The sequence below is a fragment of the Saimiri boliviensis genome, chromosome 2 (genome assembly GCF_048565385.1).
Source record: "Saimiri boliviensis isolate mSaiBol1 chromosome 2, mSaiBol1.pri, whole genome shotgun sequence".
NCBI lineage: Eukaryota > Metazoa > Chordata > Mammalia > Primates > Cebidae > Saimiri > Saimiri boliviensis.
The window spans coordinates 11,003,389-11,022,444 of NC_133450.1; the positions used below are offsets into that span (position 1 = coordinate 11,003,389).

At 42.0% G+C, this 19,056-nt stretch overlaps 1 protein-coding gene across 3 annotated transcripts in view; it reads right to left on the reverse strand.

Annotated features, from left to right (window-relative positions):
* The window catches only part of IQCH (IQ motif containing H), a 267,605-nt gene that overhangs the window by 16,814 nt on the left and 231,735 nt on the right, over positions 1-19,056 (reverse strand). For all 3 annotated transcript variants that reach the window (XM_074392752.1, XM_074392750.1, XM_074392751.1), the window contains one exon: positions 10,095-10,217. In XM_074392752.1, coding sequence (XP_074248853.1) covers positions 10,095-10,217 — 123 coding nt within the window. The remainder of the gene's footprint in view (positions 1-10,094; positions 10,218-19,056) is intronic.

Sequence of the window (19,056 nt, forward strand, 5' to 3'; positions counted from 1 at the left end):
CTTTGAGGTCTTTGGTTGTAGGAAACTCCCAGCCAGTATTTATTTAAAATCACTCCCTCTTCTCCTTGTGGGATATTAATTGCAGGAAAGTTAGATTGTTTCCTCCACGTTGTATATATCTCTTAAGCCGTTTTCTACAATTTCATCATTTTCTCCCTCTGTGTGTAAGTCGGAATTTTTTCTACTGGCTTGTTTTCTAGTTCACTAGTCATTTGTTCTGATAACCTACTAAATTAACATATTAAACTATTAATTTTGTCACACTAATTTTTGGTTCCAGAATTTCCATTTGGTTAAAAATCTGATTCTAGGTCTTTGGTGACACGAACATATTATGTTTTCTTGAACATATTGGTCCTAGCTATTTTAAAGTCCTTGTCTCATAACTCCAATATATAAATCACCTGTGGATCTTTTTCTATTTTTCCCCTTTGTTTTTAAAGATTTGGTCCTTCTTCTAGTGTACCTTATGATTTTTTTATTGGCTGATAGTCATTAAAGATGAAAAACTGTAGCAACTCCTTCAAAGAAGGTTAAATAGTTTTTGGAAGACAAGTAGAGTACTGACAGCGCATCCTGATGCATTAAGGGTTTATTTTATTTTATTTTTATTTAGAAGTTTTTTTTTTTTTTTTGAGACTGGGTCTCAATCTGTCACCCAGGCTGGGATACAGTGGCTTGATCACAGTTCACCGTAGCCTCGACTTCCCAGGCTCAAGAGATTCCCCCACTTCAGCCTCTCAAGTAGCCAGGACTACAGGTGTGTGCCACCATACCCTGCTAATTTTTGTATTTTTTGTGTGTGTAGACAGGTTTTTGCCATGTTGCCCTGGTTGGTCTCAAACTCCTGGGCTCAAGCAATCTACCTACATCACCCTCCCAATCCCATGCCTGGGATTACAGGCAGAAGCCACCATTCCTGGACTAAGGGCTGATTTTAGCTGTTGTTGGACCAGGTTTATTTAAAGGTTTTCCCTTACACTTTGTGTTTAGTCTTTTCTCCTAGGGAAGTGTCCTTACTCCTAGAGTTTGTTCCTTTGGAAGTCTCCACTGGAAGCTTGAGGTGTTTATTAGGACTCTTTCTCTCTTTTTTTTTTTTTTTTTGAGGCAGAGTCTTGCTCTATCACCAGGCTGGAGTGCAGTGGTATGATCTCGGCTCACTGCAACCTTCTCCTCCCAGGTTCAAGCAATTCTCCTGTCTCAGTGTCCCAAGTAGCTGGGAGTATAAACATGGGCCACCAAATCCAGCTAGTTTTTGTATTTTTAGTAGAGGCAAGGTTTTCCTATGTTGGCCAGGCTGGTCTCAAACTCCTGACCTCAAGTGATCCACCTGCCTCAGCCTCCCAAAGTTCTGGGATTACAGATGTGAGCCACCATGCCTCGCCCTTCTGTTCTTTTAAAGACTGTTTTAGTTGCCCTTCAATGCCTTCAAACAGTTGTTTTATATATATCTCTCTCTATCCAGCCTTCATAATCATTTTTAGTGAGAGAGTTAGTTGGTTATGAGCTACCTTGTCACAGTCAGAATGTCTGGGTTTGGCAGGACATCTATAACTTTCTAAGAAAGGTGACCAGGAGTATTCTTAGCCTGCATCCAGAGGGAATAACAGAAATGAAAAGCTTACACAAAGCTGTTTTTCCTTATCCCCTAAAATAATTCCATATTTTATTTTTTGAGACAGAGTCTCCCTCTGTTGCCAAGCTGGAGTGCAGTGGCACAATCTTGCCTCACTGCAACCTCTGCTTCCTGGGTTCAAGTAATTCTGCCTTAGGGATTACAGGCACACATCACCATGCCCAGCTAATTTTCGTACTTACTTTTTTTTTTTTTTTTTTAAGTAGAGATGGGTTTTCACCATGTTAGTAAGGATGGTCTCTATCTCTTGATCTCATGATCTGCCTGCCTTGGCCTCCCAAAGGGCTGAAATAACAGGCATGAGCCACTGCGCTGGGCCTCCATATTTTATTTTACATGTGAGAGATGTAAGAGTCTATGCTTACCAAAAAAAAAAAAAAAAAAAAAAAAAAAGAGTCTATGCTTAGGCAACTCACCAAAGTAACCCTCAATGTTAGCCACATTTTCCCCAGGGAACTGCAATCTACTTATGTATCCCAGTATCTCCCTTGACAATATGCTCCTGCGTTACTCCCTGGCTATTCGATTCCCAATTGCTATCCTACTTCAGCCCGTTTCCCCCGTAGCATCTTAGGCTATAGATCTTTTTGTATGTGTTTATCCATCTTCCTCCCGTGCAATGATATTTAAAATTTTACTCCTGTGTAAAATGCTTTTCAAGCTAGTTATTAGAAAGCACCATAATAAATAGTTTTTGCTATGTAAACTTGCAAAGTGATTTAACATTTTAAGTCTCAGCTTCCTTATTTACAAAGTCAGAGCAAAACTATCTACCTTTCAAAGTTATTGCAAGGATGAAACAAAACATGTGACCATATTTAACAAGGTATAAAGTGCTATCAGATAGAAATAACTATGGGTGATCCATGATATCTTGCAGATCAGGTCTGGCTCTCTTGATCTGAAAAGCCATGAACTAGAAAGCAAAAAAAAATTATCTGTTCAGCCCTCACTGCTCAAAAACTGGTGGAACAGGACTGAGTAACTGCAATAACTATTTCCATTTGGAAAGAGAAACAATGAGAGAGAAACAGAAGACACGGCTTTGTAGTAATTCTGAAATCCCACTGGGCAGACATTTCCAGGGTCCCTTATTCTTCAGGTGGGAAATGTTCCTTGATTAGTTCTGATCCCAGTTGCTTCATGAGCTTAGATACTATCCTTTGTGGTTCTTGACTCTGCCTTCTGATATTTAATTTCTTTTTCATAATTGTCTTTGGCCACATCTGAAGTGGATAGTAGAGATTACATTTCCCTTAGCAATTTTTTAAGAGATAGGATCTTGCCGTGTTGTCCAAGCTGCTCTTGGACTCTGGGCCTCCAGTGAGTGGTCCTCCTGCCTCAACCTCTTGAGCAGCAAGGATCACAGGCACAAGCCATCCTTCCCAGTTTCAAAACTTTCTCACCCACTTCCTACCTGTAGATAGTTGAGTGCCCAAGGGTTGTTTAAGTCTTAAGCAGCAACAATCTCTTTTAATCCAGACTGATATTTCCCTTGATGTTGAGTTCTTTCAAGAACTTAGTTGGTTTCTAATCTGTTTGATTTTGATCAGCTATAAGTATCAATAGCTACAACATGCAGTTCTTTTCTACATATACTTCCTAAATTTTCTATATTTCTTTGCTTTCTTGCTTCAATACCTCTCTCATTCTCTTAATTTCAGGTATCTTAAGCCTATCAGGTTTCAGTAGGAGCGCTATACCCTTTTTCTTTTTAACCTTTTGTTCATTCTTTTTTTCCCGAAAGAGTCTTTCTAAATGAAAATATGTACTTGATATGGTTTGGCCGTGTCTGCATCCAAATCTCATCTTGAATGTAGTTCTCATAATCCCCACATGTCATGGGAGGGACCCAGCGGGAGGTAATTGAACCATGGGAGTGGTTACCCTCATGCTGTTCTTGTGATAGTGAGTGCCTCCTGACATCCTGACGAGATCTGATGGCTTTTTAAGGGTCTCTTCCCTCTTTGCTTGGCACTTCTCTCTACTGCCATCTTGTGAAGAAGAATGTGTTTGCTTCCTCTTCTACCATGATTATAAGTTTCCTGAGGCCTTCCCAGCCATGCAGAACTGAGAGTCAATTAAACCTCTTTCTTTCATAAATTACACAGTCTTGGCTTCATAGCAGTGTGAGAATGGACTAATACTGGATGCCATAATCTTTGTTGGATTCATACTCTGAGATACCTCAACTAAGTCAGAGGTTATAAAAGCAGGTTATAGTCATACCTTTAATTTGACTCATATTGCAAGACTGAGTTTTAATTGGCTTTGGTTGTGTAAATAAATGCCTCTTCAATTTTTAAAATTCTCATTTTTGAGGTTTAAAATCAGTTCAGCTTTTCCCACTTTGCAAAGTGCCAAATTTCTGAGATCTCTCTATTCCCTTTCATGTCTGCTTGCAAGATGTGATTCATTTAGAAGCTTGTAAGTTTTGTATAATATCTTGCCAAATGCAGTCAGCAATGCCCAATATACACCATCAACACTAAAATTTCCAACTGTTTCTCCTAGAGCTGTAGGTACATTAGGTATATTATTTGGCTTCCAAGTAATTGCAGGTATCAGTTTTGCCAAATATGTCACCACTTTATAACATGAATTGTCACCCTTCTGGTGTCCATTAACAGTTTCCCAGCCACTCACTGCCTGACCACCAGTGCCAAAATTGTAGGTTTCTGTCTTAGGAGCATCTTCTTTTGATACTAATTTCTGTATCAACCTCGTTACACTGGGTTATGTTGCAGTACTTTTTTAATTTATTTTTTATTTTTATTTTTTGTTGAGACAGAGTCTCACTCTGCCTCCCAGGCTGGAGTGCAGTGGTGCAATCTCGGCTCACTGCCACCTCTGCCTTCTAGGTTCAAACCATTCTCCTGCCTCAGCCTCCTGAGTAGCTGGGACTACAGGCACGTGCCACCATGCCCAGTTTTTTTTATTTTTTATTTTTTGTATTTTTAGTAGAGACGGGGTTTCATTGTGTAAACCTGGATGGTCTCAATCTCCTGACCTGGTGATCCACCCACCTCGGCCTCCCAAAGTTCTGGAATTATAGGCGTTAAGTCACTGCGCCCAGCCTGTTGCAGTAGTTACACAAAATTACTGGTTGTTTCTAACAATGAAAGTTGCAGTTCTTAGTCCTGCTGCATTTCCCATATGGATTGGCAGGTGTCTTTGATCACCAAGTACGCGCAGGGACCCAGACTGAAGGAGGCTCTGTATCAATGTGTTTCCATGATTTCCAAGGCAGGAAAAAAGATATGGCAACTCAGGAAGTGGCTCCTAGAGGTGTCTGCATAATAAAGACACATATCACCTCTGCTTATATTTCACTGGCCAACTTACGTGGCCATGCCCAACTTCAAGGGGAGGGCTGAGGAAATACAATTTCGTTATGTGCCTGGAAGGAGGAGAATCAGAATATTTGTGAGCAGCTCAAATGATTCCCACCATGGCAATACCCTGGCCAGAGGAAATGATTGCTGGTGACTGTGGAGCCATTTAGGGTGGTGGCACACTGCCTATATATGTGTGACACTAGCCCTGCCTCACACTGTTGCAAGCAGTAAACATGACGCCTTTCTCCATATGGCTTTCATTACAACTTCATTTCATTAGGAAATCAGTGGGGGTATTCTGTAGCATTAGAGAAATACCCGGAATGAGACCTGCCAAGTTGCTTACAAACTCAGTGATGCTCCCTTGCCATATGCATCAAGGAAAGATAAGCTCATAGAGTGCTTTCATTTCCCTTTTTTTCCCTGGGACTTTGGACAAGAACATCAAGTTCTTGAAAGTCTATGATCATAATGGGAAGAAAAACAGTGCTGCAAATAAGAACTTTTGAGGATCCTTCTTTTGGTAGCAGTGGTAATTTTTTTTTTTTTTTTTTTTAAGACAGCGTTTTGCTCTTGTTGCCAAGGCTGGAGTGCAATGGCGCAATCTCAGCTGACTGCAACCTCTGCTTTTTGAGTGCAAGCTATTCTCCTGCCTCAGTCTCCCGAGTAGCTGTGATTACAGACATGCACCATCACGCCCAGCTAATTTTGTATTTTTAGTAGAGACAGGGTTTCTCCATGTTGGTCAGGGTGGTCTCAAACTCCCCACCTCAGGTGATCCGTCCACCTAGCTTCCCAGAGTGCTGGTATTACAACATGAGCTATTGTGCCTGGCTGACAATCATGTGTTATTAATGCTACTTTCTTTTTCTGGAATGAGCACTTACATTAAACTTAACCAAGAGTTGGAGCAGGTTACTCCGGAATTTGGGTAAATGATCTTGTTTTTGGACTCAGCACAACCCCAAGAGGCAATAAAATTTTAGGGAAATTAATAAACTTTTTTTTCTCCTTTGTAAGGTAGAGATAGTCATAGGGGCTAGGAAGAGAAGTCTGTGTTTCTCCAGCAGAGGAATACATAAGAGGTACCTAGAGGGGATAGCTTATTGGAAGTAGATTCCAGAATTCTTCTTGGACTGGCTTAGTAATTTTTTAGAAATAGAAATAGAGACAGTGGGAAATAGAGACAGTTAGTGGAAAAAAGTCCTTAGGAGGGAAAAAGGTTTAATATAGTGGACACCTTGTGTAAGATGAAGAATCATGCTTGACTTTGTAGTTAACTATGGGTTCAAAAGTCAGTTCCACAAAATTCCTGGCTGTATGACCCTGGGAAAGTGCTTAAAATCTTTAGTTCTAAAGTCTTCACTGTAATATGGTAGAAATAACACCTTCTTGGCCAGGTGCGTTGATTCACACCTGTAATCCCAGCACTTTGGAAGGCTGAGGCGGGCAGATCATGAGGTCAAGAGATCGAGACCATCCTGGCCAACACGGTGAAACCCTGTCTCTACTAAAAATACCAAAATTAGCCAGGCGTGGTGGCATGTGCCTGTGGTCCCAGCTAGTTGGGAGGCTGAGGCAGAAGAATCACTTGAACCCAGGAGGTGGAGGTTTCAGTGAGCCAAGATCATGCCACTGCATTCCAGCCTGGTGACAGAGCGAGACTCCATCTTAAAACAACAACAATAACAACAACAAAAGACCTTCTTATAGGACAGGCATGAAAAATAAATGAGATAATGAAGTAAAGTGCTCAGTTCAGAGGCCAGTACACAGTAGACACTCCATAAATGCTGGTTCACCACTTACCACCCTCCCACCCAAGAAAAGGCAATTAAGACAGCAAGTGAAGAATCCTGACCAGGAACGGATCCCAGGGTCTGAAAAGATGAAAACTCATTTCAGTAAAAATAAAGCAAGGATACTGCGGGAAAATTTCCAAAATGTTCAAGTAGTCATGTGACTCCTTCTCGCCTTGGATTTTTGTGACTCAACTTCTTCCCTCTTTTCTTGTGCTTCTGCTTGCTCCCTGTTCCTTTTCTTTCTGATTATCCCCTCCTCCTCTTTTAGTGGATTATTTGTCTCTGGATTTCCTCCTCTCCCTTTTCTTCTGTTATCTTTTCCTTCTTTGCATTGTTTCATCACTCTGTTGCCCCAATCTATATTCTTCTCTCTTATTTTACCTTTCTTTTTTTTTTTAGTTGCCGTACATGGGTGACCTGGAGGTGAGTCCATGAGACTCTACTGGAAGTGTCGTCAGTGTCCCTGTCTGCCTTTTCTGTAGCTGTCTTCAGTCAGCTCCCTGACCCTCAGTGGAGGCCTTTCCTCTGCGCCATCCACCTGCTTCCCCCGGGCCTTGGCCATCTGTTTCCCCTATGAAAATCTGCTCTTAGAAATAGATCTGATCAGCTCAGAGACAAAGGAGTAAATAACTTACAAAGTTTGGTGCTTTACTTTCCCCAAGGGTACTTGAACTTCAGTTAAATACCAAGTCTTAAGCCTCCAAAATAAATCTCTTTTTTTTTTCTTTTTTTTTTTTTTGAGACGGAGTTTCGCTCTTGTTACCCAGGCTGGAGTGCAATGGCACGATCTCGGTTCACTGCAACCTCCGCCTCCTGGGTTCAAGCAATTCTCCTGCCTCAGCCTCCCGAGTAGCGGGGACTACAGGCGCGCGCCACCATGCCCAGCTAATTTTTGTATTTTTAGTAGAGACGGGGTTTCACCATGTTGACCAGGATGGTCTCGATCTCTTGACCTCGTGATCCACCCGCCTCAGCCTCCCAAAGTGCTGGGATAATAGGCGTGAGCCACCGCACCCGGCCAAATAAATCTCTAATAATAGTTTCAGGCAATAGAAAGTGATAAAGCATTTTTTGGGGGAGTGAGGGCAGGAGACTGTCCCTGCCAAATATGCTTTTTTATAGAGCTTGTTCTACTTTGATATTTTGGAATAAAATAAAATAAATAGATTCAGATAAAGCTAGAGTTAGAGTTAGCCACCTTCTGGTATGTGGAAGTGTTTCGGTCTAATCAGTTTGGGGATAAAAACTATTTAATTCCAAAGGGATTGTGTGTAGCAGATGCAACAATTAATTTCAGGTAAATCAGTTCAATCTGGCTTCTTCATTCTCTCTTTATTTTATCAATTTTAATGTAATCTGTAAAGGGATCCAAGCTCCACTTTATGTGTCTGCAAACAGCAGGAATCCATCTAACCAAAGGGTCTCTTGCGCCCTGACAGTGCATGGCAGCCTGCTGGGGATTGCCAAGTGTCAGCCAGATCATTCTCTTCACTCTTGGCCTCATGCTGAAGGTCTGCATGGCCTTAATATTTTAAGAACGTATAAAAATATTTGATCCCTGAAAATTATACTGGTCCCAAGTATAAAGAATATAAGTTAATAAACGTAGAGTTGAATACCTACAAATCAAAACACCTGATTGGTTACTACTCAAAACTTTTTTTTTTTTTTTTTTGAGCTGAAGTCTTGCTCTTGTTCTCCAGGCTGGAGTGCAATGGTGCAATCTCAGCTCACTGAAACCTCTGCCTCCTGGGTTCAAGAGATTCTCCTGCCTCAGCCTCCCAAGTAGCTGGTGTTAGAGGCAAGTACCAACACGCCCGGCTAATTTTTGTATTTTTAGTGGAGACAGGGTTTCACTATGTTGGCCAAGCTGGTCTCAAACTCCTGACCTCAGGCGATGCACCTGCCTCAGCCTCCCAAAGTGCTGGGATTACAAACGTGAGCCACCATGCCTGGCCTACTCAATTCTTATTATATACACCTTGTAGTTAATGTGGGAGGGGAATATATTTTAAGATGTTTGATGTGCTATCAAGTGGGTTTTCCATAAGTAAGAGTGTACGGGGTTACTCAGGGTTTTAGAATGGCCCTGAGTGTGAGAGACTTGAAAATCTGAATCAAAGTGGAAAACATGAAACTATTTCTCGGGAGTAACCTGAGTTTCTCGGCACAAAGCGGAGGTTCTATTTTCGGCAGGAGATTTTGCATTGCCCTTACCCTTAGTCAGCAACATCAGGATAAAACAGCTATGCAAGGAACCCGGCATCGTCGGCAATAGACCAAAACTAAAGGAAACTTTTTTTTTTCTTTTTGAGATGGAGCTTTGCTCTTGTTGCCCAAGCTGGCGTAATCTCGGCTCACTGCAACCTTCGCCTTCTGAGTTCAAGTAATTTTTCTTCCTCAGCCTCCTAATTAGCTGGGATTACAGGCATGTGCCACCACACCTGGCTAATTTTGTATTTTTAGTAGAGACAGGGTTTCTCCATGTTAGTCAGGCTGGTCTTGAACTCCCGACCTTATGTGATCCACCTGCCTCGGACTCCCAAAGTGTTGGGATCACAGGCGTGAGCCACTGTTTTTACCAGCACTCCCTTCAGAAATAAATGATCATACATAGGTAGGAAGATGCTATGGACTGAACTGTGTCCTAACCACCAAGTGACTGTATTGGAGACAGAGCCTCTAAGGAAGTGACTAAGGTTAAATGAGGTTGTAGGCATGATGCTCTGACTGACAGAACTGGTACCTTGTAAAAAAGACAACAGATCTTTCTCTCTCTCCACTCTGTGAGGACACAACAAAGAGGCAGCCATTTACAAGCCAGGAAGCAGACCCTCACCAGGAACCAAATCTGCTAGTGCCTTGTTCTTGGATTTACCGGCTGCCAGACAGCGAGGAAATACATTTCTGTGGTTCAAGCCATTGAGTTTGTGCTGTTTTGTTATGGCAGCCCCAGCAGACTAAGACAGAGGCTATGCAGTGATAAGCAGCTTTGGGTGGGACCAGGAAGCTCCGGGCCTGCTTCAGGATCAGGAGGTGGTCCCCAAAAGGCCTCCTAGATCTGGAGAGCTGCATGGCTTTTGCTTTGCCAAAGTGGGCGTGTAAGTCTGGGGACGAAGTAGAGCTTTCCAGGACTAAGTGCTACTCTCTGTGGAGTCGTGAATCTGCTCTTCCCCAAGCAGGAATCTGCCTTCCTCTACAGACACGTGAAACTCATATTTAAAAAACAGCTATTTGAAGGGGCACCACATTATTAGTTACTTAGATCACCCACAGGCATGTCTTTGGTCCACCCCAGCCAACACTAACCCTTCATACCTCAAGATCATAGCCAATGCCATGGGCCCTACAGATCTGGAGAAAAACGTAGTGGAAAACCAGTGAGAGATTGCTGTGTCTTAGCTGGGTGGTCATCACTGCATAGCGACTGGTTGCCAGCGTCTGGAAAGGAGCACAACTGAATGTTAAACAGATTATTTAAATAAACTTTTAATTTTGGAGTACTTGTAGATCAACAGGAAAATTGCGAAGATAATTCTGAGAGTGCCCACACCCACTTCTATTGTTACCATCTTACATTGCTGTGGTACATTTGTTACAACTAAGGGAACATATTGCTACATTACTTTTTCTTTTTTGAGACAGGATCTCACTCTGTCACCCAGGCTGGAGTGCAGTGGCGTGATCTGGGCTCACTGCAACATCTGCCTCTTGGGCTCAAGTGATCCTCCTGCTTCAGCCTCCCAAGTAGCTGGGACTACAGGTGTGTGCCATCAAACCTGGCTAATTTAATTTTTTTGTAGAGACAGGGTCTCACTATGTTGCCCAGCTGGTTTTTGAACTCCTCAGCTCAAGCAATCTGCCAGACTCAGCTGGGATTACATGTGTGAGCCACCGTACCTGATCCTATAATACTATTAATGTAAATCCATACTTTATGCAGATTTCATTAGTTTTTCCCTAATTCCTTTTTTCTGCTTCCGGCTCCCATCTAAGATACCACGCCATGACTAGCTGTCATATCTCCATAGGTTTCTCTGGGCTTTCACAGCTTCTCAGACTTTCCCTGTGTTTGATGATCTGAACAGTTCTGAGAAGTAATGGGCAGGCATTTTGTGAAATCTCTCTCAATTTCAGTTTATCTGATATTTTTCTCCTGAGTAGGTTGTAGTAATGTGTTTTTGAGAGCAAGACCACATGGGCAATCTGCCATTTTCATCACCTCACATCAAGGGTACATGGCATCAATGTGACTTATCACTAATGATGTTAACCTTCACCACCGGGCTACAGTGGCTTTTGAAAGTTGTGAGAAATCTTTACAAGTTTTTCTGAGGTAAAGGCATTTTCCCTCTCTTCCCATACTTTAAACTTTGGCAGCAAGTAAGTCACTGAGCATGGGCCAGCTCACATTAGAATTTTGATAGTGCTTTCTTTCTTTGGGGAAACTGCTCTTCTTTATCTTGCTTGCCTATCAGTGAAAGCCATGCCAAAAAGATTGGAGATAGCAGGTTCAAAGTGCTGTCACTATGTATTTCTTAAAAACGTTTAAAATGTAGTATGTACCAGATGAAGTATTGGATCCTGGCAGTTTTCTCTCATGGTCTTTGTGAGGTGTGATATTTGCTTTGGTCAATCAGACGTTTTGCTCTTTGGATAGCTAGAAATTTAGAGAACATGGAGCATATAGGGCCAAAGCCAACGTTAGGGCCTAGAAGATAAAGATGCCTGGACCGGTTCTTCAACTGTGGTGATGCACAGCTGCTGGGCAACGAGGTACCTGGACTTGTGCAGTGACTTGGAACAGGAGTAGGAAAAGGTGGTGCCGCTCATCTGGAGCTGCCGTAAGGAATCGTAGCGACCTCATATACTTTATAATCAGGCCTCAGCCTCGCCTCCTGTCTCTGATGCAGTACAGCGGAACTGGGGTGGACCGAGTTCCCTGTAAAGAATATATATCCTCTTCTCTCCTGCATCTCTCTCTCCCTCTACACACACACACACAGACACACACACACTCAGATTTCATGGTCACGTTTGGTGACATGCTACCCCCACACATGATATCTTTTTCTTCAATATTTACATCAAATCCTGTGTCTGAGGGTCACGTCATCAGTACCACTAGTTAAGGCTGCTCCACCCTAAATGCAAGCCGAATCCACATCTACAGATGTGTTAGGCCCCCACAGGCTAAGACCTCTTGAGTTGCGTACCCTCACTAATAGCGTCCCATTTGTAGCCACTGGGATTTTTCCAAGAATGAAGAATTGATTTGACCCTCATATGCCTCACAACTGTACACTGTCACCCTGACCTATCATGAGCTGTTACCCTGGCCTTCTCCCTTCTATGACTGGGAGTTTTCTGAGGGCAGGTGGTGTTTGGTTTCTGAATCTCCAGTTTGGGCATGATACCAGCATGGAACAGGCACTCAGTGTTTATTAAATAAAAGAGAATGAATAAATGAAACAGATGAGGTGGATAGCTCTCTTCCCTCTGACTTAAGAGACTCTTCAAAGGATGTAATTCAAGAAAGAAACTGCCCATTGATAAACGCTTTGGGGCAAAAGCAGGTGATTATTACAAGGCACAAGGGACAGTCACACCATCCTTAGACAAGGACAACTCAGGGCAGTTGCTCCAGGTTTTGCCTGCTAGAGGACAGCATGGCTCAGGTGGACTAAGCAGGAATAACTGGTGGGGTAACAAGAACAGGCTTGGAGAAGTTCTGGCCCAGCTGGCTAGTCTGTGTGGATGGGCATGGCCACCAGATCTGCTCCCCCTGCCATACTAGGCTGGCCATGCTCTCACCTTCACAGTGAAAAGCCCAGAAGCATGGACTTTTGCACATGGAAGTGAACTGTAAACACTGTCAAATTCCATTGTGGTTACTGAGCATGTAATTGCATGGTAATTGCCATGAATTCACAAGATAATTCCAAGGTTATTTTTGTCTTCTAAACTTGTCTTATGCTGCCATAGTATATAAACAAGAAAAACCAAGACCAGGCCCCAGCCAGCAAGAGAGATAGGCAGGCAGGCATGTGGTAGCACGATCCAGCAATGCTATGTATCTTGGCTCCAAAGCACAGCAGCAGAGCTCGCTGTCCAGTAGTACAGGATTACTAGACAACACATAAGGGTGACTACCCTGAGGCTTCTTCACTATAGATGCAGAGTACAACTCCCCCTCCTGCCAGCTTGGGGCTTGTGATCCATAAAGAATCTGAAAGAAGAGCCAGGATATTTGGTACATGTCTCCCAACCTTCCTTCTTTTCCATAACCATCATCATCCTAGTCCAGATCTTTATTACCTGGCGAGTTAGAGGTGAGGATACAAGCAGAATTCTGTAGTGGGAAGGTTATATGGAATGAGAAAGAAGTTCAAAACCTGATGAGGCCACTTACTGTGTGTGTAATCTTGAATAGATCATTGAACTTTGTCATCTGATGATTAAATAAGCATCTACTGCAGTGCCTGGAGCCTGGAACCTGATAAATGGTAGCTACTTTTTTTTTTTTTTTTTTTTTGAGATGGAGTCTCTCTCTGTCACCAGGCTGGAGTGCAGTGGTGCGATCCTGGCTCACTGCAACCTCTGCCTCCTGGGTTCAAGTGATTCTCCTGCCTCAGCCTCCAGAGTAGCTGGGACTACAGGCATGCACCATCACACCTGGCTAATTTTTGTATTTTTAGTAGAGATGGGGTTTCACCATGTTGGCCAGGCTGGTCTCAAATTCCTGACTTCGTGATCCTCCCATCTTGGCCTCCCAAAGTTCTGGGATTACAGGCGAGAGCCACCATGCCCGGCCAAGATACACCTACTTTTTAGAAGACTTAACTGACTGCACAGTTTCTCAGGAAAAAACTATTAGTCACCTAGGGTTGTCTTACATCCAGCCGGATAGCACAAGTGAATAGCATAGGAGTACTGAGATGAGGATTAGATGAGACTGTAAAGACCTTGGAATAGAGCTCTCGATAAACATTAGCAATTATTTTCACATATTAAATTAAGCTTCAAAAATAAGGTCAATTATTTAAATCTGAAATTGACCAACTAACCAATAAGGTTTTTCATCAGAAAGTGACTTGAATCAGAAGACCTGGGCTTTTTTGTGTACTACATTTATGACTTGGGCAGCTCACTTAACCTTGCTTAGCCTCAGTTTCCTATTTTGTCAAATGGATATAATAATCCTTGACATCAATTTCTCGGGATTATCATGAGGATCATATAAGCTCATGTATATTTAAACTATAAAGCATTATATAAATAGAAGACATCATTATTAAAAGGTTGATTTATGTCAACTAGTCTTTTCTGATGCTGTACAATTCATGTAGATTTGACAAGGATCAAAAAAGAAATCATGATTTGGAAATACCTACTGAAATTAAAAATGCTTATGTCCTTTGAGCCAACAATTCCACTTTGTGGTGTGTATTCTAAGATATACCTGAAACGTGAAAAATGATATATGTGTGTATATATATATATATATATATATATATATATATATACACACACAACATTATTCACTGAAGCACTGTGATATGAAAAAATAGCAAACAACACAAAAATCTACCAATGGGGGAAGGGTACATAAATTATGGCACATCCACGCAATAGAATAATATGTAGTTGTAAAAAAGAAATAATATTGCTCAGGTGTCTGAATCCGAAAAAAAAAAAAAAGAAATGAGAACGTTCTTAATGAACTGTTACAGAAAGCGCTTCAAAGAAAAAAGTGAGACTCAGAACCGTACGTATTATAGACTACATTTTGGGTATAAAAGGGGGAAAAGGATCATCTGTATTTACTTGTATATGTAAAAAGATGCTCTGAAAGGATATACAGACACAGAATAGTGGTTACCTTTGTAGGGTGAGGCGGGGATCTGATCAATGGGAAGGAGATTTGTCAATGTGTGACTGTTTCTACCTTTTGCCTTTTGAACCATATGAATATATTATGTACTTCAAAAAATTAAATGAGAACCCTATTAAACTTGACTTTTAAAACAAGAGTTAAAGATATATATTTCATGCTTATTTTTAGTGTGTGAACTGTTTAGTTTTTAAAAAACATAGTCAAACTTTTCTATATGGTTCGTGATACAAGTGACATGCTATTTTCCATGCTCTGTGTTATTTGCTTGGAAGTCTGTACTATGTATAGGAAATCATGTCCAGCTACAGGTCCTTTTCAAAATCTAAGACTCCTCTATGAACTTCTCATCCATACAGTGCTTCTGAGTAAGACTCAGAAGCTGAGGCTGAGCTCAGGGCAGATGAGAAGCCAACGGATAATGGCAATATTCCTGGAGACAACTTCGTCACACAGGGAAATACATCCTCCTTTGGAAGAAGAATTTCTCTAATCAACAAGGGACTTCTTCAGGGATGAGCACAAGCTCCAGCTGGGGCTGTATCACTGATCCTCTGCTGATGCAAGGCAGGTTGGAAAGCATGACAGTTAAACACAGGCTGAGGTTAAATCTTGGCTTCCCTACTGACCTTTAACAAATTGCTTAGCATCTCTTAATCTTGTCTTCCTATCTAAAAATGAGCATAGTGACTGCACCTGCCTAATATATTGGACTGCAAAAAGATTCATGGAAAGCACTTAGTAAAGTACTTCGGGTGGAGTAAAGCTCCGTGTCCTTTGATAAACTGGAGTGCTTTGCTACTCACCCTTATATCCTTTCTGCTTAGTAGAGTGCTGGGCACAAAATAGGCATTAGGTAAATATCTGCAGAATTTACTTCTAGTTGATGCCTGCTGAAAGTAGCACCTGAAGGCCAAGGTAATGGCTGATGAGAACTTAGGATATGATCTGTTACTATATTACTCCTTTCTTTCTTTCTTTTTTTTTTTTTTTGAGATGAAGTCTTGCTCTGTTGCCCAGGCTGAAGCGCAATGGAAATCTCGGCTCACTGCAACCTCTGCTGCTGGGGTTCAAGCGATTCCCCTGCTTCAGCTTCCTGAGTAGCTGGGACTATGGGCACACACCATAATGCTTGGCTAATTTTTTTTTGTATTTTAGTAGAGACCAGGTTTCACCATGTTGGCCAGGATGGTCTCAATCTCCTGACCTCGTGACCTACCCACCTCAGCCTCCCAAAGTGCTGTGATTACAGGTGTGAGCCACCAAGATTCTGCAGCCGGGTGCAGTGGCTCATGCCTGTAATCTTAGAACTTTGGGAGGCCAAGGTGGGTGGATCACCTGAGGTCAGGAGTTCCACACCAGCCTGACCAACATGGAGAAACCCTATCTCCATTAAAAATACAAAATTAGCCGGGCTTGTAATCCCAGCTACTTTGGACGCTGAGGCAGGAGAATCATTTGAACCCGGGAGGTGGAGGTTGCAGTGAGCTGAGATCATGCCATTACACTCCAGCCTGCGCAACAAGAACAAAAACTCCATCTAAAAAAAAAAAAAAAAGATGCTGCAAGAAAAAGACCGTTAACCTGAAGCCTGTAGTACAGAGAAATGGGCCTTCCTGTGTCCCCGTATAGGAGATGTCCCCATTTCAGCCGTCCACAACACATGAGGCTGTACCTGGGCCAGGCTTTCTACAGGCCCTGGAAAATCAAATCCCCCAAGTGACCCCGGGGATCATTTAGCCCTCCTTTATTTTACAAATGAGGAAACTGAGGCCAGAAGCGATTATCAGAACTCATGATCCCTCACTCCCAGACCAGTATTCTTCACTCTAAATTTCCACTGGCCACATTTGGAATTAGTGGGAATTTCAGAGGTTAGCCTTTTCTAGTAAAACAGGAGAAAAAAATAAAAGACAAAATATTCTTGGTAGAAGTCTAGTCTTATTAAACTAACTTTCTAAATCACGATCTAACAAGAATGCTTCAAGCTAAATAAAGGAAGCTCAAAATACTCCTTTTCACTGGAGAATATAATTTTGCTTCAGCCACAATTTAAATTGATTTAGTTCTGAGCACCAGCACTTGAAGTGTGGAACATATTCTATTTTCGCCATGATACTTGTTTTGACAGTGATGCATTTCAGTTGACATAGTTGAAATCCTTATGTAATAAATCTCTGCCTGAAAATTAATCATGTTTATAATATTCTGAGAATTAATAACACCCATTGCTCAAATCATTAACTTAAAAAAGGAGCTTCCAAAATCTGTTCTCGGCAGTAAGGGACCACAAATAAATGAATGTTTGATAAAATAACCCAAGTAGCAGTTTAACAAGCGTAAACTTGAATGTGGCTGCAATAACACAGAACTATTGTTTAAGGGTTGGCAGAGGCTGATGAGGTTCTTACTTCAGTTATGAAGCAGGCATCCACATGCATAATGAACTGCTCTCTGAATTATTAATGTGTTGCTTATTTAGCCTCATCTGTCTAGAAGATAATGTATCCTAACTCTAATGAGTGATTGGTTTTGTACATAATTACAGTAGCAGCAGTAGCAGGGAAATGTGTGCCTTCAAAGAAGGAGTTCTAAAAATAAAGTCATCACATAAACTCTGTTGTTGTTGCATTCTATCAAAATCAAACCCGAAGCATTTGAGAATTTATAATAAATTACAGAAGACAGAATCATTATTAACATCATAATTTAACACAAAAGGTTTTACTTAATCATTCATTACAGATCATGTGCTGCTAAAATGTGTATAAATGACTTGGGTTGTGTCTGCAGAGATGTTCCCTTTTGGACAGTCACCAATCGTAGTCTTCCAGAAAGAGAGAGGAAGAGTGAAAACTGACAGAAGAGGGTAACGATGGATGCAGTTTGGACAGAACGTTAATTGAAAGTTAGAACACTGTTAGGCGATTCCTTTTCATTTCTAAAACATGCACGTCTGGGATGATTTATCAGGCCTTGTTCACACACATTTAAGTGGTTCTTTGCAGAGGTCAGTGAATCAGAAACCCATTCACCTGGTCTAAGTGGGTCTGAGTGACACTTTTGCCACCTGTTTCTGAGATGAGACAACAGCTCTTCTGAGAGTCCAGGCAGGTGTTTGCTTCCCTCCTATACAGCATATTATTAAAGAAAAGGGCCCACACTGGAAGCATTTTTTGGGCACTAGTTCTGAATGCGCTCTCATTATCAGTGTGGTTTCATCTGTGCCTTTTCTTTTTCTTCAATCTTCAAAGGGGTTTATGATCACTGCCTGATCATAAACTTGATGGCATCATAGTCTGTTCACCCTTGTTCAGGAGGCTTCGATTTGCTTGGGAATTGTGCGGTGTGTGCTTGTGCACATGCTTCTTTTAAAAAAAATCGCTGATCATGTGTGTACACATGCACAGAAGCATGTGTGCACAACACAGGCACAGTGGCTCAAGGCTGGGAACATCTGTTTATATCTTTCTAAAAGTGTGTTCTCAATTTGTTCCTACATCAGAAAACCTACATAGCTTTTCTCCAGTGATTGAAGAGGCATTTGCCTTATTGAAGATCATAATGCCTCCCTTTTGTGCGCATGCAGTTGCTAAAAGTGTTTAAGACTTGATCACAGGAGAGTGTTGCCTACAGCTTGGAATGAAACCTATAGGCCATATGGGGATAATGGGACAGTGCTTCTCATTCAAAGCACAACTTCTGCTGATAGCCTTCTGAAGCAACATACTTAAAAGCTGCAATTAATTGTCTTTGGAAATTTGTGCTGAATACCATTTTGCTTCCAGCTTTTTACTTTTATTTTATTTTTTTTGAGACAGAGTCTCACTCTGTCACCCAGGTTGGAGGGCAATGACATGATCATGACTCACTACAGCCTCAACCTCCAGGGCTCAAGTGATCCACCTGCCTCAGCCTCCCCAGTAGCTAGGATTATAGGCATGCATCACCAAGCCCAGCTAATTTTTATATTTTTGTAGAGACGGGGTTTTGCCATGTTCCCTAGGCTGCTCTCAAACTCCTAGGCTCAAATGATCTTCCCACCTCGGCCTGATTACAGAAGTAGGATTACAGGGGTGCTGGGATTACAGGGGTGAGTCACCATGCCTGACCCCCAGCTTCTTGCAGAAATGACAGAGAGTTAGGTTCACTGGCCAGAAGGGCTCAAGTGTCACTGCTCTCTCTCCCTTTAGCATTGAACATAGAGTCTCGCACATCCCTCGGGTTAGGATGGAGGCCACAGGTGGAGTTGGACCTGAAAGCCTCTTAGCAGGGTCCTGGTCATAATTAAAAGAGGTCTGTTTCTCCTCTCCAGACCAATTCTGCTTCATTTCTTACAAGGAACGAGATCAAGGGGATTCCTGTGAGCAAGGTCCTTGCTGGTAC